The sequence below is a fragment of the Plectropomus leopardus genome, chromosome 14, assembly GCF_026936395.1.
Source record: "Plectropomus leopardus strain MGB_pleo_1.0 chromosome 14, ASM2693639v1, whole genome shotgun sequence".
NCBI lineage: Eukaryota > Metazoa > Chordata > Actinopteri > Perciformes > Serranidae > Plectropomus > Plectropomus leopardus.
The window spans coordinates 5,455,799-5,481,787 of record NC_142189.1 but is presented as its reverse complement, the minus strand read 5'-3'; the positions used below and the strand labels follow the sequence as shown (position 1 = coordinate 5,481,787).

At 39.1% G+C, this 25,989-nt stretch overlaps 1 protein-coding gene across 2 annotated transcripts in view; it reads left to right on the top strand.

The window, feature by feature from the left end:
• Positions 1-25,989, top strand: part of syne2b (spectrin repeat containing, nuclear envelope 2b) — a 199,270-nt gene that overhangs the window by 96,913 nt on the left and 76,368 nt on the right. For both annotated transcript variants that reach the window (XM_042500732.2, XM_088087660.1), the window contains 25 exons: positions 3,461-3,625; positions 6,380-6,610; positions 8,205-8,327; positions 8,760-8,875; positions 9,393-9,504; positions 9,750-9,884; positions 10,905-11,063; positions 12,047-12,241; positions 12,963-13,067; positions 14,104-14,223; positions 14,373-14,570; positions 14,681-14,854; positions 15,552-15,683; positions 16,867-17,060; positions 17,420-17,558; positions 17,954-18,193; positions 20,370-20,522; positions 21,041-21,217; positions 21,909-22,064; positions 22,248-22,391; positions 22,970-23,140; positions 23,422-23,555; positions 23,671-23,875; positions 24,928-25,110; positions 25,705-25,812. In XM_042500732.2, coding sequence (XP_042356666.2) covers positions 3,461-3,625; positions 6,380-6,610; positions 8,205-8,327; positions 8,760-8,875; positions 9,393-9,504; positions 9,750-9,884; positions 10,905-11,063; positions 12,047-12,241; positions 12,963-13,067; positions 14,104-14,223; positions 14,373-14,570; positions 14,681-14,854; positions 15,552-15,683; positions 16,867-17,060; positions 17,420-17,558; positions 17,954-18,193; positions 20,370-20,522; positions 21,041-21,217; positions 21,909-22,064; positions 22,248-22,391; positions 22,970-23,140; positions 23,422-23,555; positions 23,671-23,875; positions 24,928-25,110; positions 25,705-25,812 — 3,969 coding nt within the window. The remainder of the gene's footprint in view (positions 1-3,460; positions 3,626-6,379; positions 6,611-8,204; positions 8,328-8,759; positions 8,876-9,392; positions 9,505-9,749; positions 9,885-10,904; positions 11,064-12,046; positions 12,242-12,962; positions 13,068-14,103; positions 14,224-14,372; positions 14,571-14,680; positions 14,855-15,551; positions 15,684-16,866; positions 17,061-17,419; positions 17,559-17,953; positions 18,194-20,369; positions 20,523-21,040; positions 21,218-21,908; positions 22,065-22,247; positions 22,392-22,969; positions 23,141-23,421; positions 23,556-23,670; positions 23,876-24,927; positions 25,111-25,704; positions 25,813-25,989) is intronic.

The window sequence follows — 25,989 nt, the reverse complement described above, 5'->3', positions numbered from 1 at the left end:
GACAGTTACTCTTTTACCAAAAACATAAATCAGACTGGTGATATTTAGCATGCGTGGGTGGATGGTTTTTGGTCTGAAATAAGCTTTTGCATGGACCTTAATTCTGATGGGTTAAAATGTTTTTATAAAAGGCAAAAAAGTGTACTAATAGTCATACTGTGTGAACCATGTTTTTATAATGTATCATATAGGGAATGGTGATTCAAAATAGTTAAAACCTTTTGTTGTTGATCTTTCATTTACTCTCTGAGCTCATTTACCAGCAAATGCAGAGCATATTTGTCAAAATAAACTTGCTTGCTTACATGCATCTGGCTTTTAAATTTCCATAAGCTGAACATAACATTACATTGTTGTTTACAGAGTTGATTGATTAACTGGGTAATTATTACGTCATTAAAATTGCTCAGTCACTGCCTGGCAGCAGGAGAGTGTGGAGAAAGATTCCCGCTTTGTTATGAATCAGCATATTAACCTTCTCTCTCTACAATGCAGATTTTGTACTTAAGAATAGTTACTTTTTCTAAGATTACTGTTGGCCATGAAAATGCACTGGTTTGACATGATTACTGATTAACACGCCACTGTTGGCAGGTGAAAACAATATAACTCCAAATTTATCTTTAGTTTAATTTAACTTAAAAGATTATACTAAAATAATCAAAAACAGATGTTACTTGTGCAAGATCCTTAAAGGCTCATTTTTCCATTTATATAAATTTAAGACGGCAACAACACCAAAGAAGCCGCCATTTTTGGAGATACAAAGTTTTCACCTGGAATCAGCGGTACTGAGATGTCTTAAGTTACATGGCATGTGATGTACCTGTACATTGTTATACTTTTTGTCTTTCCATTCTGTCTACATATCCAAACAAGCACAAATACAAATAAACCCACATCAGTGATCCACTCCTCCGTCTCCCTGTCTCTGTGTCCGGAGCTCATGAAAAGGGGGCTTGCATGGAGGGGGGATGACACACACGTGCAGACTGCACACACACCCAAAACATATCTCTAAGGCCTCATGCACACCTAGTGAGGAAATCAAAACTTTAAAGATGTAAGAAAGCAGTGAGGACACGGAGGTGTGTCTGGTCAGTGGAGATTCAAAGCCCGGTTCTGCCAAAATCTGAAGAAGTTCTGGCAAAATCCAGAATTTCTCAAGAAATGGCAGCAACCATAGACACCACACATGCAAAAGCACACTCACAACTCTGTCATACATCAGCAGAACAAGCAGAGGCCTCAGAGCCTCCTTAGAAATACATAAAAAAACAAACTTACTGCCCCAGTTCCAGCATGATACCAAAACAAAAGCACCGTCCTCCTCCTAACCCTCTAACGATGCAGGAGTGGATGCAGTTGGAACCTGGTTGCACTTAAATAACTCACTGATGGACTGAGTTGACAAAACTGCTGTGCAGTTGCAAGATAACCACCCACTCGTTGGTTTACTGGAGTAATAATTTTAAGTTTGACCTTTATTACAAAGTTGCACCATCAACCGTGGTGAATGCTGTTTTTGTTTAACTTGCATTTACCATAAATACTTTTCTATTACATTTTGCATTTACATTATTGAATTTTTCTTAATATAGATCCCAGGATGTATCAAGAGAAGCAATTTTTGTTTTTTTTCCCCTTGGAAATTAGTGATATAAAACCTAAAATAGCTAATGTGAGCTCTTAAAATTATTATTTTTAATTAATTAACTCTTAATTTGTGCCCTTGGATGACGATAAAATTAATTAATTCATGCTCTCATTCCATCGTCCTTTTTTTATTGATATACTGATAAATTCAAATACTTGGAGTATTGACTGTTAAACACGCCATGTGTTATCGTTATTTGGGTTGTTTTCAGCCCCTCTTGGCCCAGAATTGACGGGCGGAGCAGGGATTTGACCTGCTACACAGACTCCGTCTTTGTAGTGTGGCAGCTGCTGAGTTTCTCCAAATGATTTTACAGTTTGTTATGGAGAGTTTGGAAGCATATAGGCCATCTCAACTGGTACTGAATAATTAAGCTGATGGTTTTAACAACAGGATGCATTAACTTGACTGATTTATTTTAATGTGAAATATAAAAAAAACTGACATGGTTGCTGTGCTGTGTCGCATTTCCTCCGGTACAATAACAGATTGTACTTGTTTTTTCCACAGTTGTATATATTTTTTACCTGTTGGAGGGCTGCAGAGCCCGTGCAGAGGGCGAAAAAAAGATCAGACACTTAAAAATAGAGTTTAGAAGCTTTATTTGATTAGAATAGTCACAGTCTGCTGCGGGCATGCTGAGGTTGCCGTGCCTGTGTCGGTGCCCGTGTCGGTGCCCGTGTCGGTGCCCCATGTATTTTGGTCATTAGTTTAAGCCGTTAATGTCTACATTGGGAGCGGGTCCTTGCCTGCTTTGTTCTTTCACATTTTGTGTCACCGACCGTAGTTCTCCTACACATTCGGGACACCGCAGAAGTCTCAATTGGTTGCCAACTCCAAACTCACCACTAGGTGTCACTAAATTCAATACACTAGACCTTTAAAGTAATTTTAAGGTACAAGATACTAAAAATACGGTCCTTAGTATAGACTTGTGTATAGTTTAAAAAAATGTTTAATTCATGACAACCTTTTCTTAAAAACGCAATCTTCTCTAACAAACAGAGGGCTCTGTATATTCACATTAGACTTCAGTGAATGTTTGAGTCAGGTGATTAATCCTGACATTCAAAGCAGGTTTGTTGACTCTTGGTGTTCACCTCCTGTCAAATCCTCAGTAGTTTCCTGGCAACTGTGTTCACAGAGCTCAGTCATGACAGAAAATCAGTCACCGGATGCATTTTGAGGTTGAACTTGCACAAAATGCACAAAATGCTCATAATTTATTCTGAAAAGGAGTCACTGGTAGGGTAAAAAAAAAAGTTTCAAGACAAGACAAACAAAAGAAAAGAACTCATATACTTACAGATTAACTTCTTATAGAATAAAACATCAGATGACTGACAGTTAAATAAGTGCATTAACAGTTTGAAAAGGGAAGTGTTTGTATTCTGCGTTGACTGCTTACTCAGCTCGCCCGGCCCTCCGTCTGGGCTCCACCCCTGCAGCCTGAGGCCTCTCTTCTTTCTCTCTCTGTCATTCTCTCTCCTGTGATAAAAGAGTCCCTGTCACTGGAGCCCGGCCACCGCTCCAGGAAGTGGTTTCTGCCACAGGTGGGTGGAGCAGAGAGGGACAGAGAGAGAAGAGAAACTAAGAGAGAGAGAGAGATAAACAGGCAGAGTGGAGAGAGACTGGAAGTTGTAGAGTGAGAAGTAGAATTACAGGTCAGAAATCAGCATTAGAGCTGCAACTTTTGCTGGTAGAGTCAGCTGAAGTCTGCTCAGAACGCTCTCATCTTACCCCTCTTTATTTACAACCCTGGAGCAGAGAGGTTCAGCTGGGTGTGTTGTGTTTGTGTCCCAGGATCCTGGGCCCCGCCCCCGGGAAGGTGTCCTGCATGTGTGCCTGGAGAGGGTCGGCCAGCTGGAGCTGTGGCTGCAGAGAGCCCGGGGGAGCCTGGTATCCGGGGGAGCTGCCGGTGCGTCAACCATGCAGGACAGCGTGGAGCAGCAAATCCTCACCTGCCAGGTAAGCCCCGCCCACCAGGGAACCAGGTAACTCCGATGATTTTCAGGTCAAACGATGTTTAGATAACAACAGTGAGTTCAAACTGGGTGGAAGAGAGTGTTATTCAGATATTTAGCTTACATGCAGCTGTTGATTTTAGCGCCCTTTAAGCAACTGTTTATGAGCATGAAGGTGGCTCTAACTACATATTAAAAATACAGGTCACTAAAGGTCATTGATACAAAAACTGACACATTTATATTTGAGCATTTTTCATTTATTATTTATTGTTTTCATATTTGGAAGAAGGCAATGAGCAACTGAAAATTAAATGGCCCTAAAAAAATAGAAAGAAATTGTTTTGTTTTTTTTTAAAAAGTGACAAGAAAATTACCTTAAAATAAAGAATAAAAGAAAAAAAAGAATTGATCTTAAGAAAGTGCTAAAGAAAAAAAAACTTTTCTTTTTGTAACATAATTTTAACTATCTGACTGTGAATTTTTAAATATAGTTTTCTGTACAAATCGTCTAGTTTTTTCACAATATCCATAAAGAAAACTGGGCTGAAATAACAGAAACAATATTTCAGAGTCAAGAAGTTAAACTAGTTTAGATCAGCACTACAGCAGTCTGAAGTCATAATCCTGCTTCGGTTGGGCCTAAGAATAGTTACTTTTATAGGTCACTGGTCGAGTCATGTGACTTGACAGACAATCAAGTTGCACAATGTCGTTTCAAGAGCGAAATATGTCTCATGAATCATTTCCAAGTGGCTGCATCTTCTCAGCCCTTCACAGACGCAACATTAGAAAACTTAATGCTGGGGATGTTTTGGCAACTCAGGGGTTAAAATTTCCCTCCTACGCTGGTTTGTTGCTGTCTCACATGTGATGTAAGATCTTAAGACACATCTGGCTCTGCACATGGAGGAGTCAAAGGTCATCAGCAGGAAATGTCAGTTAGGCCTGGATCAATATCAGTTTTCTTGTGCTGCATTCAGATGCATTTCACAAGCAATTTAACCCTTTAAAATTTAAAAGAGAGAAAATTGGTTTGATTTTTTTCAAAAACATGGAGAGAAAAGGCAACAACCAACTTGGCGAGGAATGTCCCACAGATTGTATGTAAATTAGTAAAAGATGACAAGAAAAAGATGTGAAAATGTATTTTCAAAAAAAGGTTAGAATTATTTAAAAGATATCAAAAAATGTCCAGAAAACTGCATTTATAGTAATTACGATTACAATTATAATATTTATATATTTAAGATTATGTTACAGCAAAAAAATCATACAAATGCTTTTTAATTGTCCATGCTTTCTGCAGAGAATTTGCTTGTTTATTTTTATTTTTTCCTTTTTTAAAATAAAAAGACGTAAACCACTGTTAACATCCTTGACATCAATTTCCCAGACGAGTCTCAGTGAGCAGAGTCCATTAACTGTCACCTGCTCTGATTTTATTACCCCTGAAGTTTGCTTTAAGTCTACTTGTAAATGGCAGACTGTCCATTCAAACCAGGACTGAAAAAACGATCGTCTCGTTAAACGTTAACCCAAAGCGGGCTTGTTTGAACATCAAACATTTTGACTGCGTTTTATAATCTACTTTGACTGTCTCAGTCTTTGTGCGCATTTTGATATATTTCGCATTAATGTGTTAAATATCTTTAGTTCTATTGTCTACAGGTTGGAAACGTCAGTCCAGTGAACAAATGGCTTGTAGAGTTCACAGTCAGTATTTGTTTTGAGGGTGCAGTCTGGCTGCAGAGGTGGCGACCAAACTGGCAAAGATCGCAAAAATCAACCCATCAAGTGTTGCAGATTTCTGCTAAATGTTCCAACCACTAACCAAACGAACACGTAAAAACGGGCTGCAGAAGTCAGCAGCAGTAACAGCAGAGACACTGCAACCACTAATAATAACCAAAACACACTAATAATCTGTTATAAACAACATGATCATGATTTGTAATAACATTTGATTTGTTTTCTACTGTAAAGTGAGATACAACTTTGAAAATTAATTGTCAAACAGCTTTTCCATTTTCATTTTAATATGATCACACATACAAGTTTATGACAATGAAAACTGTATTATTGTTTATTCATTTTTACACAAATAACACAAACATTTGTGTAAAATTATGATGCTGTTGTGGAATTACATTTTCATTTCAAGTTGGCATTATTATTTTATAAAGTCCTCTTTGGGCTTCCATATTTATGATTATCCAGTGGGTTTTTAAATGTTTATTTGGCATAAGATTTAGGAGAATTTTCTCCGTTCATGGATACACACTAAATTCTCAAAACAATACTTAAAACTTATCTGTACTTAAGAAGATATACTTATATCTCTGTGCTTACTGGTATGGGAGCGAAATCATGCTGAAAAACTTTAGTTTATTGTGCATATCTGACGGTTGGGGTCTTTATTATTCAGTGAGCTGTATATGAGTTTTCAGTCAGTGGAGTCATGCCCTCACAGGCGTCATTATTGTGTCTTCATTCAAAGCTTTGGCAGGTATTTTCCTCCCGCTGACCCAGAGAGCGAAACTCGAGCCTCCATTAAAGTTTCAGCAGTTTAACACGTCCACAGTCACACGTCACGTTTGAATGAAGCTTTGTGGGAAAACAAACAGCAGCTGATGAGATCTTGTCTCCCATTCAAATTCAAAACATCACACAGACAGACAAAATAAAAGCATACGTTCTTGTTAAAAGAATACGTGATTTGACACAAGTGTGTGTTTGTGTGTGTGTTACTGTACAGGAGATGTTCCTGGAGATCGAGCAGAGGTTTGCAGGGCTGTCGGCGCTCGGCCAGGCAGCTGACCAACAGCAGCACGATGAACTGGGAGCTGTGGGATCCCAGCAGGAAGCGGCTGAGCTGCTCTCCTCCAAACTGCAGCTCCTGAAGGCCAACCTGGTCTCCTTCCAGCAGCTGCTACAGGACAGACAGGGAGAGGAGAGACTCATCGCCCAAAAACAGCTACAGCAACAGGTACATACAATCTGTGTGACTAAATATGAACTGAAACAGTACAAAGTCAGTAAATGTAACAGACTTGCAGGATACGTCCACATAAGTACCTGGACCATCAAACACTGGGGGGGCGCTACAAAAGATTTGGTGTAGAGTAACACAAGTCAGAGTATAAATCAAAAATTGTTGGTCCAATCATTACAAAACTTACAGGACATCTTTCATGACAATGTTGAACCGTGTGTAAAATTATTTTGAAATCATTCAATCGGGTTCTCCACTAGCTCTAAAAAAGTGCAACGGCCTGACGCAAAATTTGCCCATATAATCAATGACAGTCTAAACATCAGCAAACTTGGTGGAGAATTTTGATAAAGCTTTTGAAAGATCTCTCCAAAGTCTTTCTTTGCAAATGACCAATAGGCCTTGAGTGTAGGTGTAACAAGTTTTAGGTACAAGATAAAGCTCAATATGTAAAAAAAAAAAAAAAAAAACTTTCCGACTGTATGTGTATAAATTAGCTTGGTGTTGAAGTGTCCAACAAAAATTGTAAAATTTGTTATATTACTCGTCTCATTTCTGTTTTTTCTTTTGTCTCTTATTACCAGCAAAATTAATTTGTTGTATACAAAAAAAGGAGTCTTATATTGTTTGTGTAGTTATTAATATGTGACATTTGAATGTGCAACTTTACTCTTTCTGTCAGACCAAAACCATGAAAAGTAGTGATCATGTTGAACAATGTCTGAAGAATATGCAAAAATAAAAATTATATATATATAATATTATTATATATTTAAGTCAGTAAATTTAAAATATGCAAATAAAAGGAGGATTTATTTTGATTATCTTAAACATGGAATCAAACTTTCTGCCAAACACAAAGTGAAATTCCTTTGATCCATCTCATTGCTTTGACTGTTTTCTCTCTCAGTCTACGTTTTTCTGTAGTTTACAGGTTTAAAGATGCTGAGCTGCGTTCCTGCAGAGCAGCCAGTGCACATGTGGCAAAGTCGCTCTCTGATAATTATTAATAACAAGTTTGCAAATGAATCATTAAATAATTAAATTTTTCCTGCTGGGAGCAGGTTTGTTTAGTTTCATACCTGCAGGTCAATTCACAGATATTAATGAGCAAATTGAGCGTCAAAATGAAAGCCTTTCAAGCCTGAGTGCAGGACTTTAAAGGTTCACGCTGGCTGTGTTTAGTGTTCTTAACATAACTGAGATCAGGGCTCTCCCGTCGCTGTCTTAACAGTTTTTTATTTTTCCATGTTTAATCTGGTCAAAACTTTAAAAGTTTAATGTTTTTGTAATGTCATGTCAAGTCAGTTGTGGAGGTGGCCAGGTCTCGAGTAAATCAAGTCTCAGAGTAGTACAGTGCAAGTCAAGTCTCTAGTCCTCACTTTGGCGAGTTAAATTTTAGTCACTAATACACAGCATTGATTGGAGAAAAAACACAAATATGATCAGATATTTTTAAACTGATCAGAATTTTTTCACTTCCTCAATCTACTGCACCAAATCTTTGGGGTGCTGGCAGATACTGCGGTTCAGCATTGACGGTGATGTGAACTTTTGCAATGATTTTTTTCCTCCTTGTTCTCCTCAGAAGTCCGTACCTCAGCCAGAGCGCCGCCCGGAGTCCAAGTTGCAGCGCAGCAGCAGCGTTCAGGAGATCTTCTCCTCACCGAGAAACAAACTGCTCAGACAGAGCAGCCTGCAGCAGCAGAAGGTGCTGAACTCGACTGACTGCTTACGTGAAAGACTTCACTGATGTGACATTTTGAAGAATCCCCAAAACTGAAATCAATACTATTACATCAATGCCATATCTTAATATTTTACCATATACGTCCCTTTTAAGCTTCATTAGACTGCCACCATACACTAAAACTCTCCACTGAACTCTGAAATACTCAGTAACAAAATCTCATGGCAGGTTTTACAGACTAAGACCATCCTATCAGAAGTGGATTACATGACCATTTTAGATCTTTAATAAAAAGCCAATATCTGCGTCTTTGTAAAAGCAAACCAGTGCACTGGTTTCATTGATATTCAGCTGTTAGTAAAAAAAACTAAAACTATCACAGAAGTATATTAAAGTCACGTTACTGTTCTGCTCATTTAACTTTGAGCCGTATTGTTATTGTTCGTGGTGCAGGAGTTGGAGCAGGAGCTGACCGAACAGAGAGGACTGACTCAGGCCATCGCCAGGCAGGGCAGCCGAGCTCGACTCCACAGCCAGGGGTCAGAGGACCACAGCCAGCTGTCGCCATGGTAACAACCATTTTTCTGTTATATATTGTTGTATACATTCCAAATATATATGGTAAAGAATATTGGTGTATTTTATTTTATTTTATTTTATTATGATTGTCTCACTGTTTTTTTGCTCACACAATGATAAATCTTTATTTTATCAAGTTCTCTTTTGCAATTTTTTAATTTTAAAAATTTAATTCTCAGATTTCAAAATTCAACACAAATCAACTTGTTTTTTTCCTCTAAATTAAAAAGAAAAAGTGGTTGTAAGCATCTTTGACATGACAGCACATGTAAAGACTGCACTAGAAATGAAAATAATACAAAATATACTTCTTAGATTGTTTGATTTGATTTGTCCAATCAGTACAATAAGATTTTCAATTATTTGCATAATTTGGTGAGAGAAATGGACACATTATTCAAACCAGCCTACCATCAATCAAAGGCCAAAGAAAGAAAGAAAGACAGAAAGAAAAAGAAAGATGGAGTGGACTGAAGTGTGAGTTTTCAGCCTCTTCTCTCCCTGCAGGTCGCCTCCTGCTGAGTTCGATGTGGAGGAGGACTCTGCTCAGAAGAAGTGGGATCGCCTTCACAGTCGGCTGCTGGCTCTGGAGGAGAGCTGGCTGCTTCCTCCCTCTGAGGTACGGCCTTCGTGAGCGCTGAAGTGCTTGATTATCACTTTTCAAATACAAAAGAGAAAAGAAAAATCGGTGCTCTCGCCGTGCTTGATTATCACCTTCTTTGAGCAGAAGCCACTTTGTTGTCTTTTTGGTGTTATGGGGACGTCCTGCGGGGCTTGATAACAGTCGTGTGTGTCCTCTGATGTTTTTCGCTCTCTATCTTCGGGTCTGTGACTCTCTCTCTCGCTCTCACTCTCTCTCTGAAGGTGACAGACTCATCTATGAGGCGTAGTGATGGAACAGCGGGACGCATGATTGGCACACAAACCCTGAAAGAGCTCCAAACTCACATCAGCCATCTGAAAGAGCTGGGACAGACAGCGGCAGAGCCTCTGAGTCAGGTACGGAGTCGTTATCGCGCCGGTTTGTCAGAGGATATGTATGCTGTGACATGTGACCCCGACTGGACAGCCGCTGCAACCAGAAGCTCCCAACCTTTAGATGATTAGCCTTTAAATTTGTTCACCCCAAAATCAAAAATACATATTTTTTCCTCTTACCTGTAGTGCTGTTTATCAGTCTAGGTTGTTTTGGTGTTAGCTGCTGAGTGTTTGAGATATCGGCTACAGAGATGTCAGCCTTCTCTCCAGTATAATGGAACAAGGTGGCACAAAAATACATTTGAAAAACTCAACAACAAAGTCTCTCTCCAAAAAACCATGACCCAATTACTCAAGATTATCCACAGACATTGTTTTATATATATATATATATATATTAGGAACTAATTTCTTTCTACAGAAATACACCTACCAACCATATTACTGCAAAGAAGGAAAAGTGCATCTACACATGGACAATGATTCCATGATTTGTGGAAAAAGGTTGAGTATGTTGTTGAGTTTCTCATGTTTGTTTTTTGTTTGTTTTGTTTTGTGTTTTGTTCAACAAGTTTAATAAAGATTGAAAAGTGTTGTGTTGCTTGTATTGAGGCGTAAACAACAAAAAAACACAACTGAGTCCAGTCTCTATAGATCAGATTTCTAACCACATCTCTCTTCGTTTGAAATCCAGTGAGCTGAAAATGAAAGATGGAATCCCCGGTATGATGTTTTTTTCATCGCTCACCACAGGAAACACATTTTGACTTCACACTTTACAAGAAGAATAGCAGGAAACATCAAACACGAAAGACAACCATTGAGAGAAAGTGATGCGTGTGTTGTGCCTCCTCAAGCAGCAGCCTTTAGGAGAATACCATCGTCATGTTGTCTTGTGGTGAATAAGATCCGACATGAAACGAATCATAACAACAGTCAGAAAAACGAACAACATTCCCGACTGACTGACTGAATATGTGCATGATTTAAATTTGTCTTCTGTGAGTTGTTTAAAGTTTGACTAACCTGTCTGACCCGCAGGCCTCCGCTGTGGACGGCTCCCATCAGACGCTGGACGAGGGCTTGTTTCATGTGCTGCATGGCGTCTCCCTGTCCCTGTCCTCTGTCAACAACCTGCTGCAGACGCCTGCTGAGACGACACATGGAGAAGACACACGGCTGAGGCTGCTGCAGCTGCAGGTGGGACTCACCACAGAAAACCATTCCTCACAAATGTCTAGTGATTTTTTTGTGTGTGAAATATCTCAACAGCCATCAGATGCGTTGCCATGAGACCAGGTTTAGACGTTGATGTTCCCCTCAGCAGGAATTCTATTAACTTTAGTGATCATTTTATTCTTTCAAATTTCTTTATTGGACTTTTAACAATTCACAACAAAAATACTTTACTTTACGTTACTTTTCAAGTTTCAATACTAAGCCAAGTATACCAAACATCAAGACAAACTCACAATAAAAAAGACAAAAAAAAACTACTGAAAAAAAGTGACATGTAATCATTAGTACGGAGCCCCTAAAGTCCAGAAAGATGATTTTTTATGTTTTATTTTGTCCACATAAGTTATTATCTTGTGTGCATTCAAGTTGCAGTTGTTCCCATGAGATAATTAACTTGTGAGCATAAGACAATAACTCCACAAGATAACAACATGTCCACAGAAAAAAAAAAGTTTATTATCTTGTGCACACAAGATTCATAAAAATATCAGCAAGAGAAACATTTATTGCACACCCAATTTTTTCCACTTTAACAAAGTAAAAATAAGTGATTTGAGCATCAAGTTTAGCACCATCTTCAGGTCAACGTTTTCAGTTTGTCCATTAATAATTTTTTGGTTTATATATATATTTTTATAAACCAAGCTATATATTAACTGATCAGTTAGCTGGAAGAATAATTAACATGTACACAATAGTAAATTATAATAATTACTTACAGCCCAAACTCAGAGACGGATTTTCAGTAAAATTATTTTGTGCCACTTTGATTTGAATGGTATTTGACACTTTTGACCAAAAAGCTGAACCAAAGAAGAAAAGAGAAGAAAAAATCTCTCCAGATATGTGTGAAGGACCAAAACTTTCCTCTGCACTCGCCACAGTTTTGTGCCAACTTATTATGCAAAGTCACTTTAAACAGGATCAACTTGCATCTTTTGCAGAGTCTGTCAGCAGAGCTGACTACCCTCGGCAGCGAGCTGTCCTCTCAGGGGTCAAAGGTCAGCAGCGCCCTGGGCTCACAGCGTGGTCAGCAGTGTGTCGATGATGTGTGCAGAGCACTTCCTGTGGTCCACGCTGCACTGAGCAGCAGAGAGAAGCAGCTCACAAACCTGCAGGAGGAGGCAGCAAAGCAACAGGTCAGATACTTTTATTAACCCTCTAAAACCTGAGTTCATTTGTTATATTTATTTTAAAAACATGTGAAGGAGATAATGAGCCACTGAAGAAGAAATAACCCCATAATTAGCAAGAAAATTTTAAAAAGAAAAGCAAAAAAATACTTAATAATTCTAATAATTATGTAAAATAAATTCAAATATGCAGTTATGATCATTGTAACTGTAGTTTTCTGGATATTTTTTACTAGATTTTTTAAAAATAATAATTTTCTACTAATTTCTGGCAATTTTTGGGGATATTTCTCACCAAATTGCTTGATGTCATTTTTTTCCATGTTTTCATAAAAACTCACACTAATATGCTCGGGGTCCAGAGGTTTTAACACCTGGGAAAGGCATCTGAACACAGCTCGAAGAAAACTGATGCTGATCCAGGTTTCAAAGGGTTAACTGCACACATGGAAACAGAATCACTGATGCACCCTGGGATAATTAATTAAGTTGAAATTTAATCCCATTTTAATCTTAATTGTATTTGTGTTTATGTGTGAAATGTTTTACTCTATTTATGTATACTCTCCTTCTCAACATAATAAATCGTATACTTACGTTATCCAACATTTTTATCCATCAAGAATTGTTGTAGACTTTTTAATGCAGTCTCATAATGAAATAATCTTTCCCCTTGATGTTTGCATGTCACAGTTTAAAGCCCCAGTTTTGTGTGTTTAACCAACAGATACAACTTAATGAGTTGCATGCAGCCTTCACTTCTAACCAGGCGACGGTTCGCCAAATAATTAATGAATTCAGTGGAGCCCTGGACCTTAACAAACGACTACAGGTACTGTTTCCATAGACATATTTAATGTTAACAAGCTACAGGCTGTTGGTCAGATTAAAGAAAACATCTAAAGATCTCATGAGTCTTTGCAGTCAGTCAATGAGTCATTGAGTCTTTGCACTGAAGCACAGGAATACATTCAGTATAAGACTCATTCCTGTGGGATGCACCACAGGAGGTCATTCCTGTATGTGGATATCAAACTTTTTTAACTCCTCCTTCAGAGCGTCACACACTGTGAGTCACTAGACTGGGACTTGGACTTACCTCACCTATTAGCAGCTATAACCTATAATTTATTTGTTAATATATATCAAGCTGTACAATTCCAATGTTACCATGCAAGATGCAGCATTTAACTATACACATTTTTTTGCAATAATTCTACTTTTTAATACACTGTGGAATCATTCTTAAGTATAATATTACTTATTTTTTATGTATTCAATGCGGCCAAATATATGTGGCATACGTTTTAATATGATGCACATATAGATACATTGATAGAGAGACTTTATTGTCCACTTCAGTGGAAATTTGTCTTTGGCTTCACTTAAAAACAGCAAAAGTACATGCAAACACATAAAAGAAAACGCCATTAAAAACGCACAAATGTACAAGATACAAGACACAATAGTGCAAACAGGCAGGGAGGAGCAATAAATTATATGAATATAAATAAATAATAGAAGAGACCACATCTGACAAAATAGTAGTTTTCCCTAGTTTTAGGGGGTAACAGTTCATGCACCAGAGTTTCTTATCTTTGTCTCACTGACACAGCGTGGTTCAGAGGAATAACTTCATCCAGCAATTTTTGTGTGCACCAGGCAGGGTGAGATGTAAATAACTACATAAATAGCTAGGAAAGTACGTGTTTATGTGTTTGTCATTCAGTTGTGTTTTTCACAGTGTGTGTGTGTGTGTGTGTGTGTGTGTGTGTGTGTGTGTGTGTGTGTGTGTGTGTGTGTGTGTGTGTGTGTGTGTGTGTGTGTGTGTGTGTGTGTGTGTGTGTGTGTGTGTGTTTGTTGTCCAGGCTGTGGTTCAGATGCAGGAGTCTCTGCAGCAGCAGGTGGAGCAGGTGAGCTCCCTGCTGGAGGAGGCTGATCGACACAACCTGCCTGCCTCCCTCATCCACCAGGCCTCACAGCTGCAGGTGAGCTTGCTGATATACGGCACATCTGGGTCAGGTGTTCTTTGAGGAAGCAATAAGACATTTGGGAAGTGTACACCCTGAAGATAAGACCAAATAAGTGATCATTCTATTGCCCAGTGCATGTTCAAATCTTGAAAATGTCTGTGCAGGGTGAGCTGGCTGGTGCACTGGGTGGTGTTGGCTCTCGCTCTGAGGAGCTGCAGAACGGTGTGGAGGTGCAGCAGCAGTACGAGCGGCTGGTTCACAGCCTGGAGGAGCTGCTGGCTTTTGGCTCTGAACGCCTCACACAGCCTGACACAGAGCTGCACTGCAGAGCTCAGCTCCAGCAGCAGCTCAGCAGTCACACGGTCGGTCTGTGGGAAACAGAGAAAACGCAGTTTACAAGGCTTACATTTAAAAAAAAAAAAAAAAGCTTAAATAAAGCATCTTTACCATTACAACCCTTTTCTGTTTGCAGAAGTTCTTCCAGTTCCTGGGCCATCATTTTAGGATCCTGCAGTATCTGACCCGGAGAGTGCCAGAGAGCGCCCGCCAGAGGTGGGAGGGCGTGATGATGGGCCTGCAGGATGAAGTGGCCCGACTGCAGCGGCACGGGCTGGAGAAAGGGACCAAGATGCAAGAAACGCTACAGGTAGTGTATGGAATGCAGCCTATTTATTTAAACCCTTTGAAACCTGGACCAACATCACATTTCAGATGTATTTCAACCTTTGAACCTTGAGCAAATCAGTTTGATTTTCTATACAAAACATTGGGAATAAAGGCAATGAGCTACTTGGCAAGAAATGTCCTACACATTGCAAGAAATTAGAATTATTTTAAGCCGTTTACCAGCATATTGTGTGTGTGTGTGTGTGTGTGTGTGGGGGGACTTTGTTGTTCAGAACTGGACCTTTGTGCAAAGTTTTTTTTGTGCATGGGAAGGAAGATTTCGTGGTAGGAAAAAGAAGAAAAACAAAAACAACATTGGGAAAAACAAAAGGGACCAGCACCAAATAAAAGACGATTTAAGCGATGCCTAACTATCATCTCACAGAGCTGCTAGCATGACTGTGGACTCTTAGTTTTGTTACTGTGACTTTTGAAACTGGGAGGATTTGAAGAGAGAACAATGGACTTTCTGACAAGCTCATGAATACCGAAATTTTTGTAGCTTTTTCAGATATTTTGCAAACACACACATGCATATAATGACATGGGTGATTTTTTTTAGTATGCAAAAGGTGAAGTTAATTTAAGCCATCATTTTCAGAATCAGAAGAATAATTAAAAGCAATCAGACACATTTAAATAAACAGAGATTGCCATCATTTCTCCATCTGTCTCAGCTGTGGTCACAGTGGGAGGAGGACAGCATCTGGTCAGACTCCCTGCTGAGAACCATTGAGACTTCATTTCCCAAGATGCACGACGGGGGTAATTCTGAGGAGCAGATATCAGAGAAGCTCTCTGTCTACCAGGTAATTTTTATTAGTACCTATGTTCTTTTCGACTATCTGTGGATAATTGAGATTTACCAACATGCAGCCAACTGCAGGACCGAGGAGCACATTTTGCCGTGTTCCATTCTGCTCATTTGGAGACCGTTGGGCGCTCTCCATGCTCTACTTTGTGCATTGCACTCAAAACCTAATTGGCTCAATTAAATACAAGCGAAAGGGTTGTTTTCTGTAGGGGTACATGATGTTCCTCGGCTTCAATGCGAGTTATTAGCCGAGCGGAGACCTCTAGCTACAATTCATTTTGGTTCATATTCCCTGTTGCTCTGCTGTGGGATTGGAAATGTGTCTCTTATTCAGCTGAAAAGGACTACAGAAGCTGCAGCAGCCTGTTCGGTGGTCAGAGAAGTGTGTATGTGGTGAAAGAGGTGGAGAAGGGGCCACTGAGGGATGGAGAGCTTGTTACACTCGGTTTTACATTACCAGGCTCAACATTTGGTCAAGCTCACCTGTACTTCATCAATTCTGACTGTACTTTGAACAAAAATAACTTTTTTTAAACATTTTTTTAACCCGTAGGGCCTGCTTTAATATTACGCACACATGTATTTCTCTGTCCACAAAATGCACTTCAAATTCAGGCTTTAAAAGAATATTATCCATCGATATTATTTTCTACTTTCATTTAGTTTATGTTTTTTAACCAGCATGAGTCGTAATCATGAATATCAAATATTCATAATTTTTAAGTTTAACCCTTTAAGTGCCAGGTTTTGTCATGATGCCACTGTATTTTTAGATGAACATACATGAACATAAAATAAATCATTTTCAAAAAAATACATGATAGGAAGATTTTTTTAAAAAAATTTTATTATTATTATTTATTTATTTATTTTATTTTTATTATTACAGCTTGGGATACGTCAGTGATTAGCAGCAACACTGACTGTGACAGTGCACCTAGTTGAAATAGCATGTATTTTCTCCATATGCCAAATATGGTAAAAAATGATGTCATCAAGTGTAAAATAGTAAAAATAGAAATTCCAAGGCGAAACCCCAGAATGACGCCCAGAAATAATACAGTGCATGATTTTATACTTTGATGGCTGTGGATTCAAATTTGCAGCTTGAATGGGTTTTAGTGGCACATTTTTTAGTGTACAGTGATAAGTGTTTACAAAGTTTAGTTTTGTGACAGGAGCTTCGTGGTGCTCTGAAGGAAAACAAGGCGCGGATCAGTCGGATGTTGGAGGCGGGGCTCTGGCTGCAGATGGCGGGCTGTAGAGGAGTGGGCGTGTCCACCAGCAAGCTGGAGGTACGCTGGAAAACCCTGCACAAGAAGGTGGAGCACCAACGCACCAGTGTAGACAGGAAGTGGAAGCTGAGGAACAGGTGAGAGATGAGAAAGAGAGAAAAATACTTAAACTTAGATTATTTTGTCTAGTAAAGGTCCAGTGTGTGGGATTTAGCGGTGAATTCGCCGATTGCAACCAACTAAAACACATATGTGTGTGTGTGTGTGTGTGTGTGTGTGTGTGTGCGTGTGTGAGAGAGAGAGAGAGAGAGATACGTTGTGGCCAATTCTGGCCCAGACTCTGAATCATAAATATACTCTGAAAGTCATAATTTACTTTTTTCTTGTGTTTGCTGCCTGTATAATCATTTTTCTATGTTCTTTTTTACATGTTTGAAATAAATCAAATCTGTTGAAATTCGTTGATCAAAAAAGTCATTTTTTCACCAATAAACAGGTTTCTTCGTGACTCTGCTGTACTGGCTGTCTGGATGGGCGGGGCCAGAGAGCTGATGGACAGATGCAGGCAGCTCTCTGTCTCTGCAGAGGAGGAGACGGACGTTGAACAGAGGCGTGACCTCTACCTCCAGTTTGTGGTAGGCAGCAGTGTTAGAGGCACCCAAAAACTGTGTCATTTTAAATAACAATCTCCAATGAGAAAAGAGATCATTTTAACTGCGTAATTCCTAAACATCTCATACAATTTCAAAAATAACATTTGGCAATGAGCACAGTCTTGACCATATAGAAATACATAGAATCAGAGCATCTTTTTTTGGTGTCAGTAGGCCTCTAAACGAACGTATACAGCTGCTAAAATGCATACATTTTAAATGTATAAATGCTTCTCGGTCTGCCTCCTGTGTTTATGGGTCAAAAAAATCTGAGTTGAGAGTGTCAGATGTTTTGTCAATGACCCCACAGACCAACTGTGTTATGATAATTTTTGCGATTGTGCGAATCAGAATATAATATATCAGTTCCATTTTAGGTTTTGACCAAAGAGTTGGATGCCAAAACTGGACTGAAGGTGGCTGTAGTCGGAGCTGGCACCCAGCTGGTTCAGCTGAGAGAAGAAGATGAAGACTCAAATCGAGAGGACAAAGAGACGCCAGCATCTCAAACGTCAGAGCCAGATCTCCGCTCCATCGACTCCCAGCTCAGACAGACAGAGCTGCACTGGTCCAGTCTGCTGGCCGATGTTCCTGCCGTCCAACAAGCTCTGCATAAGGTGAGCAGTTTCCCTGTGTTGTTTTTGATAAAGTTCATTTACTCCAAACTGTGGACAGACATGCATCAGTACAGACTCTATAAATTTGCCTCAAGAAGCATTTAAGTCTGACTAGATTTTCCACTATTTTGAATTTTTTAAAACACGTTCTTGATGTCTCTTCCTGAACAGTAAGTCTGATTTCTACCAAATTTTCTGTGAGTCATCACTGGACCAAGCTCATCAAAAGTTGCATAAAGCTCATTGATATCTTGACCTTTAAAAGTGTGCATCGCTCCTCTTAACGCCATCACCGTTGGGTGAATTGTCACAGAACTTAAGAAGGACTTAAAAGGACACCGAATGCTTTAAATCCACGGTACTCAGAACAGAAAACTGCAATAAAACATGAAGTTGAAACAACAACATCAACATCAAGTTGAAAATTCAAGTTGGAAACTCGGGCAAGATTCATCGAGCCCGAGTTCGCTGACGTAAACACGCCAAATTTTTCTATACACATGACTTCAAACATGTAATGGATTGCAGCATAAGCATCCCAAAGGGGCAACAACAAATGCAAAAAAAAGAAAAAAAAGGATGTGACAATACGCAAATAAGTCTACATGAGAAATGTTGGTCCAATCATTAGAGAACTCACAGGATATGTTTTACAACACTGTTAAAACATGTGTGTAAAATTCATTTGAAATTGCTCAGTAGGGGGCAGCACCACTTCCAAATTTGGCCGTAAATCAATGATAGTTTGTCCAAACATCATCAAACTAATAATAATTATCATTTCAACTAAGCTGCTGAAGCATGCCGCCAAAACGTTTTTGAAATCAACCGATAGGGTGTGACAGCGAAGAGCGTGACCTGGTGCAGATTTCGTCATAATAAACGGGCGTCAGATCATCATGAAACCTTTTGGTTATGAGAGTTTTCATGTTTTAATAGTCTGTGATGGCTTAAACCTCTTAATTGCCCCTTGTTGCTGTATTTTAATTTTTCAATGCTCACTTACAACAGATTATGTTTGTATGTCCGCTACTTTTTTGACTATTTTTTTTTTTTACCTTTTTATTGAATTATTTTGACCAAAATAAAAGGAATGAAGTTTTTGTCCTTACTTCTTCCTAATTGCCAAATTTTGTACCTAAATTTGCTTCTCTGCGCACACATTTACAGTACAGAGCAGCTTCAAAAACCACGCTGCAGTCTTCCTGTCACCAATTAGTTTTAAACATCCCCACCGTGCAGCACAATGCCATCCTGAGCACTCTTCTCGCCCTCATTGGTGTGAAACCATTCTCCCCTTCATCCATCTCTCTGTCTGTCTGGATCCTTCTCCTTTCTTCTTTTCTCTACTCGCGTCTGTTCTGCTTCCCTCTCTCTTCCAATCTTCTTCTTGCATGCTCTCCTCTTTCTCTCTGTCCCATCTTCCCAACCTCCTCTGCTCTCAGCTCTCCTCTTATTCTTCTTCATTCCCTCTCATCTCTCCTTCCTGCTGTTCTTGTTATTTTTGTCTTTTTCCTCGTCTCCTTTTTTTGACAACTCCTCTGATGCATAGTCCTCTTCTTCTCTCCTCCTACTTTTTATTGGCATTTTCAAGTTTAAGCTCTACACAAAAATCCCTTTTTCAGTGTGTATATGCTATAAAAATAATTATCTTTAGCTTTAATCAATATGTACACGAACTTCCAACTTTTTTTTCAACCCTTTAAAACCTGGACAAATTGACTTGATTTCTTTCAAAAAACATGAATAAGGCAATGACCAAGGAAAAAGCAATGAGCCAAAAAGTGCTTAAAAATTATGTTTTTGTAACATGATTTTAAATGTGTAAATATTATAACTGGATATATAGTTTTTCCCTAGCTTCCTTAAAAATATTTTTTCTAAATCTACTAATTTCTTGCAATTTGTGGAACATCTCTTGCCAAGCTGCTCATTGCCTTTTTTTTTGCCATGTTTTTGAAAGAAATCAAAGTAATTGTGTCAGGGTGAAAAGGTTTAAATATAGTGAAAGGCATCTTTTGTGTAGTAAAAAAAGTTATTAATTCAAATTTCTTGGAGGTTAGAGAACTCACGTTCTGTAGAGTTACCACTTTTGTTTTAAGGAGTAAAAAAAGGTTTTAGTTTTCTGATATGTTGATAAAGGCTGACATCATTCCATCTTCCTCCTCCTCCTCAGCGATGGGTGGAGATGTCGAGCCAGCAGGAGGCGCTGCTGGAGCTGCAGACGTGGCTGGAAGCTGCTGAGTCCCAGCTGGAGGAGCTTCGCAGCAGAATCAACCAAACCTCCTCCACCGACACCGACCTGAGTCAGCTGCTGAAGTACTGCAAGGTAGAGAAGGCCTGCCATAAAAATTTGCTTAAATGTCCGTTGCTGAATTTCCTGAGCATTAACCCTTTAAAATTGTAGTAAAGTGGCTTGATGGAAAATGGAAAAACGACAATGAGCAATTTAAGAAATGACCCAAAAACTTGCAAACTGATTTTTTAAAAAAAAAATTGGCCCACAAGAAAATTACTGGAAAAAAACAACACACAACTAATTTCAATAGATCTGAAAATAGTTTTTGTTTTTCCCCTTTTTTTGATAATATCCAGTGATTCTCTCTCTTGCTTATTGCCTTTATTCCCATGTTTTTGAAAATCAAATCAATTTGCTCACGTTTCAGAAGTTTAAATGATTTTGAAAAGTGTCTGATCGCAGCACAATAAAACTGCTGATCCAGGTTTTAGAGGGTTAATTTAAGTTCTGAGCTAAAATGTAATCTTGAGGTCCTGGAAGAAGTTTGTTTACCTGTAAATCTGGCTGGCTGACTCTCTCTTTCCCTCCGTCTCTTGTTTTTCTCTCAGGAGTGTCAGACAGAGATGTCGGCCCATCAGGCCACACTGGACTTCGCGAGCCAGCCGTTAGAAACCTGCAGTACCGAGGACGGTCACAGGAGGCGCTATGAACACAAGCAGTTTGCAGAGGAGCAGGGTCGCCTCAACCATCAGTGGCTCAGTTTGCAGGAAGCCCTCAACTCTGAGGTCAGGGGTCAAACATCAAACTTTCAGCTGCTTCACACAGTCTTCACCAGCAGATGGCGTTTGCTCAGTTTTCATGAAGATTGTATAATGTGAAGCTCAGTCGCAGTTGAGATTTCATTCCAAGCACTCATAATAATAATAATAATAATAATATAATCTTTATTTATATTGCACCTTTAAAAACACGGTTTAAATACAGAAAGAAAAAGGCAGTAGACACCGAACACTGATAACAATAACAATAATAATAAGCAGGATTAGGGTGGAATAAAAAAAAAATAAGTATGTATATAAATTAGAAGACTAAATAAAATTTTAAATAAATAAATAAACACCAAAAAAAACAATTGAAACTTATGGTGTGATTTCACTGCATGGCACTGGCTCTACTCTACTCTACTTGTCTTTTTTGGTTTTCCGTTAGGAAAAAGTACCTGGTATCAACAAAATTACAATAAATTAAGTTGAGATGACAGATCAAAAAAAATTGTCTTTTTTTTTAAAATAAATGGTGCATCATAAAATTCATATATATATATGGCATATCCTTATCCTGTATGACTTAATTATAAGTTTTTTTATTTTTCCAATATTATGAAAGTAAAATATCAATCTAATATTCTCAAGTTCTTGGCCGTCAGAGGAAAAACAGCTGTTGTTTGTTTGTTTGTGTTGTTTGTCTGGAGTCCAGATCCAGGAGGTGGAGCAGAAGCTGAGGAGCAGAGCGGAGCAGGAGGCTCGACTGCAGCAGATCCGCAGCTGGATCACAGATCAGAACCGCTGGATGGACTCAGCTCAGACACCCAGCAGCCAGACGGAGCTGCAGAGGAGCATCAACACCTGCCAGGTCAGAGGTCACATCTGTCCTCTGACATCTGTATGAACAATCACAACACCTGAGCCAAATCCTCTATATTAGGTTTAATTTTTAAGTCGTAAAGAGCCGTGTTTTCATCAAGGCTTTTTTCAAAGAAAGACTAAAACTATACTTCTTTGAAAGGTTTTCTTCTGCTTGTTTTGTGATTTTCAGGATCTGGAGGAGACGATGAGGCAAAAATCTGCAGCTCTTCAGGAGTTGAGAGACAAATTTGATGTTGGAGGAGGAAAGAGCAGCTCTGAATTTATCTCTCAGGCTGATAAATCCATCCAGGCCTGTGCAGCTCTCACGCAGCAGGTAAATGACACAAAGGAAAACGAAGTGAAGTGTTTTTTGTGGTTGAAAAAGAAACAAGAGCACGATTCAGTTCTGTTCTTTGTGGCCAATACTTGTAGTTATCTTGCTCAGTCACCACCAAGATAACGCTGTGTTTGTTTCCTCTTTACTGGAAGAAACAAACACAAAAAACTGAACACAGCATAAAAAAAAGAAAATTATGCAGAATGTATTCATGCTCATAAAATTGCTGGGTGTTTGTTTTTAACTCAGTGTCGTCACAGCTAGGAAAGATGCGCAAAGATTCATTTAATTAATTAGCTGTCGCCTATTAAATTTTCTGGAATTCCCTGATTCCAGCTTCTTAAATCTGAATATTTTCGGGTTTCTTTTCTCCTCTATGACAATAAACTGTTAAGGTGATGCTAAAACAGGACATTTTAGGACGTCATGTTGGGCTGTTGGAAACACTGACTTTTTCACCATTTTCTGACTTTTTATAGAACTACTTGGAGAAAATAATTCCCCGATTAATCGTCAGTGAGAGTAATCATTAGTTACAGCTGTATTACTGGAGCGTCTTGTCTTTTCTTTTACAGCACGACTCAGTCAAACAGAGGCTGATTCGGGCCCAGCAGCTGTGGAACTGTGTGAAAACGGGACTGAATCAGATGCTGCTGAAAACAGTGAGAACATCACAGACGCTCGATTATCACAGCGGCACTCAGCTCTCCCTGCAGGCTCACAGAGATGTCCATGAAAAGCTGCAGGTAAGACCGCCACAAGTCACAAACATACCAGCTTCTTCTAGAGGTCAAGATTCCTTTATGGTCAATCAGATTCCCTACCAGACAGACACAAACAAAATTTCACTGCATCTGGCTCAAAAATATATTCATCTATATACATACATCATCTTCAAATACTTGAATACTAAATGTTTGATTCTGACATTGGCTACAAATACAGCATACAAAAAGTCTATGAATTTTCTCGTTTTAGCGTGCAGAGAGAAAATGATCATACTCAGATCTTGTTTGGGATATTGCAGCTTCTTTATGAGGAGACAGAAGCTTCTGAGGCCGAGTGGGACAAACTGAGTCAAACCGCCTCCTCCCTCAGAGACGTCATCAGTCCTGATGCTGCCGCTCTCCTCACAGAGCAGCTGGACAGACAGAGAGACAGGTGAGACAGACTCCATGCAGACACACACACACACACACACACACACACACACACACACACACACACACAGACACAGAGTCATCCTCTGCAATCAGTCAATCCTCCTGTCCTCCAGTTGGACTGTGGTGTCCAGAGCGTTGGACCAGCAGCTCCAGAGGAGTCGGGGCGTCCTGCAGGTCTGGGAGATCTACGCCCGGCTGGCTGCGTCTTTCTCTCAGCGGCTGCAGACGCTGCAGAGCGATGTCAAGTCAGCGGTGAGCGGAGCGCCTGGAGACGAGAACACAGTCGAGCAGGTCGCTGTCAAGATAAACAATATTCAGGTGAGGAAGTGAACAAAACGTTTCCCAACATCTCCAGTGCATGTATTTTAAATTTCTTTATCGAGCTCAAACTATTTCATGTCACTTTTCTTTGTTTTGGAGAGTGAAATGATCCTTTTTCTGAAATTCATGGAAAACTTTAATTTGTCTGATAGTTAAATTCATCAAAGTATCTCAATCTTCCTTTTTTTAATTACAGATTTTGTATGTGATTTACAAAGTTTTTTTTTAATATTGTTATTTTTTGCTATTCTGTAATGATTTTAATTAATTCTGATGAGCACTTTTTTTCTTTATTCATACATTCTTCAGCAAATATACACACAAAAAAAATTCAGCACACATGCCTCAACTTCGATGGACACCCAAAAAGTAAATACAATGGAAAGAAAAATAAATAAATAAATGCATAAAAATATGATAATTACAATAACAATGAATAAAACAAGTTTTAAAAAAGTTATTTATTAATCTGATAGGCAGTTTTAATGCTGTTATGTATATAGCATCTTTAAAAACTGAGTTTACAAAGTGTTTTGACAGACGACGCAAACACAGAAACGGAGCACTCAGAACGTAATGTAACAGCAGGAAATTTAAAAGGTAAAAGGTAAAATTAAGATAAAGTTTAAAAATATGCAAAAATTATTGACACAAAATGTCATTATGAACAAATACAAATAAAAAGATTAAATGCAAAAAATCCATTAAAAGATGAAATAAAAAAGGCAACATCACATAACAGCAAGTCTATAAAGATGGATTTTAAGAAGTCGCTGATGCTGCGAGCCTGATCTCCTCAGGCAGATCGTTCCAAAGCCAAAAAGTACGGTCACTTTAAATGTAAGACTGCAAACTGGCTTATATCGGGGTCATCACTTCTGCTCTGTAGCTCGGGGGCCAGACCCCGACAAGCTTCAAAACTACAGTTAAATAAAGACCCAAACTCAGGCCTTACTTTGCAGAAAAATCTAACTTTTCACTTCAGCACTTTAGAAACTCTCCTGTCCCCTTATTTTTTTGTATCTCTGTTTGTCCCTGTCCTGCTCCAGAGTCTCCAGGAGAGGACAGACACTCTGCAGTGTGACCTGGAGGGGGTGCTAGAGGCCTCCAAGGATGTAATTCGTCACCTGGAGCCTTCAGCTGCCAGTTTGGTCCAATCAGAGAGCAGGTTGTTGACTCGTGGTGTTCAGCAGCTCAGCCAGAGGGTGGGGAGGAAGCTGGCTCAGCTGCAGGTAGGACTTCATGAATGAAAGAGTCTATTTTTGGGATTCGGCAAAGTCAGACTGGACTGGTTAAGTGCAGCAGGGAGACTTAGAGACGTGCTCACACTGATACAGTGCAGTGAAGCTGTTTCTTCATTTTAGGCTGCCAGACTTAGCCTCCTGGCTAATTGTGGGATATTTACAGTAATGTTTATTAACATGCACAGTCCCAGAAAAATAAACTTAACTAAAAAAGAGACATTAGACGTGAGGATATTGGTTTATATGAGCTGCCATGTAAACAGGCTCAGCTGATCAATTCGATACCAATTATTTTTTTTTTTTGCCTTTTAAGTCTTTTGCTGAAACATATTAATTTTTAAACATTTGTATGTCACAGCTGATATTTTATTTACATCTAAAGTGATTTATTTACATAATTAAATTTTTTTAGTGAGCGTAAAATAATGCAAGCCATATTTGTTATTGCTCTAGATGTTATTTTAGGACATACTCTGTGATGCAGGGATGTTTTCAGAGTGCTGGCTTCCTGCACTAAGTGTCACACTGACCTAGAAATTAAGACACAGATGGCTGCGGGTCATATGTCATGTTTGCGTGTAGGAGGAGCTCGAGCGGCTGCAGGAGTTTGGAAACATCCTGGAGTCACTGGAAAGGAACCTGGAGCTTTGGCAGGAGCGTCTGCGCAATGTGGGCCGGACAGCAGATCAGGTGAGACGGCATGAATGGAGTTTATGAATGACTGTAGTGCTGCTGCTGCTTCTCTGTTTGATCCTCTCAACAAGAGACTTTTCATGTCTGGATTTGTTATTGAGTTAAATATTCTGTCACTGGAAATGTTTTCTTTTTGGAGAAGTTAGAAACTCAGTTTTAAACATAGAAATCAGC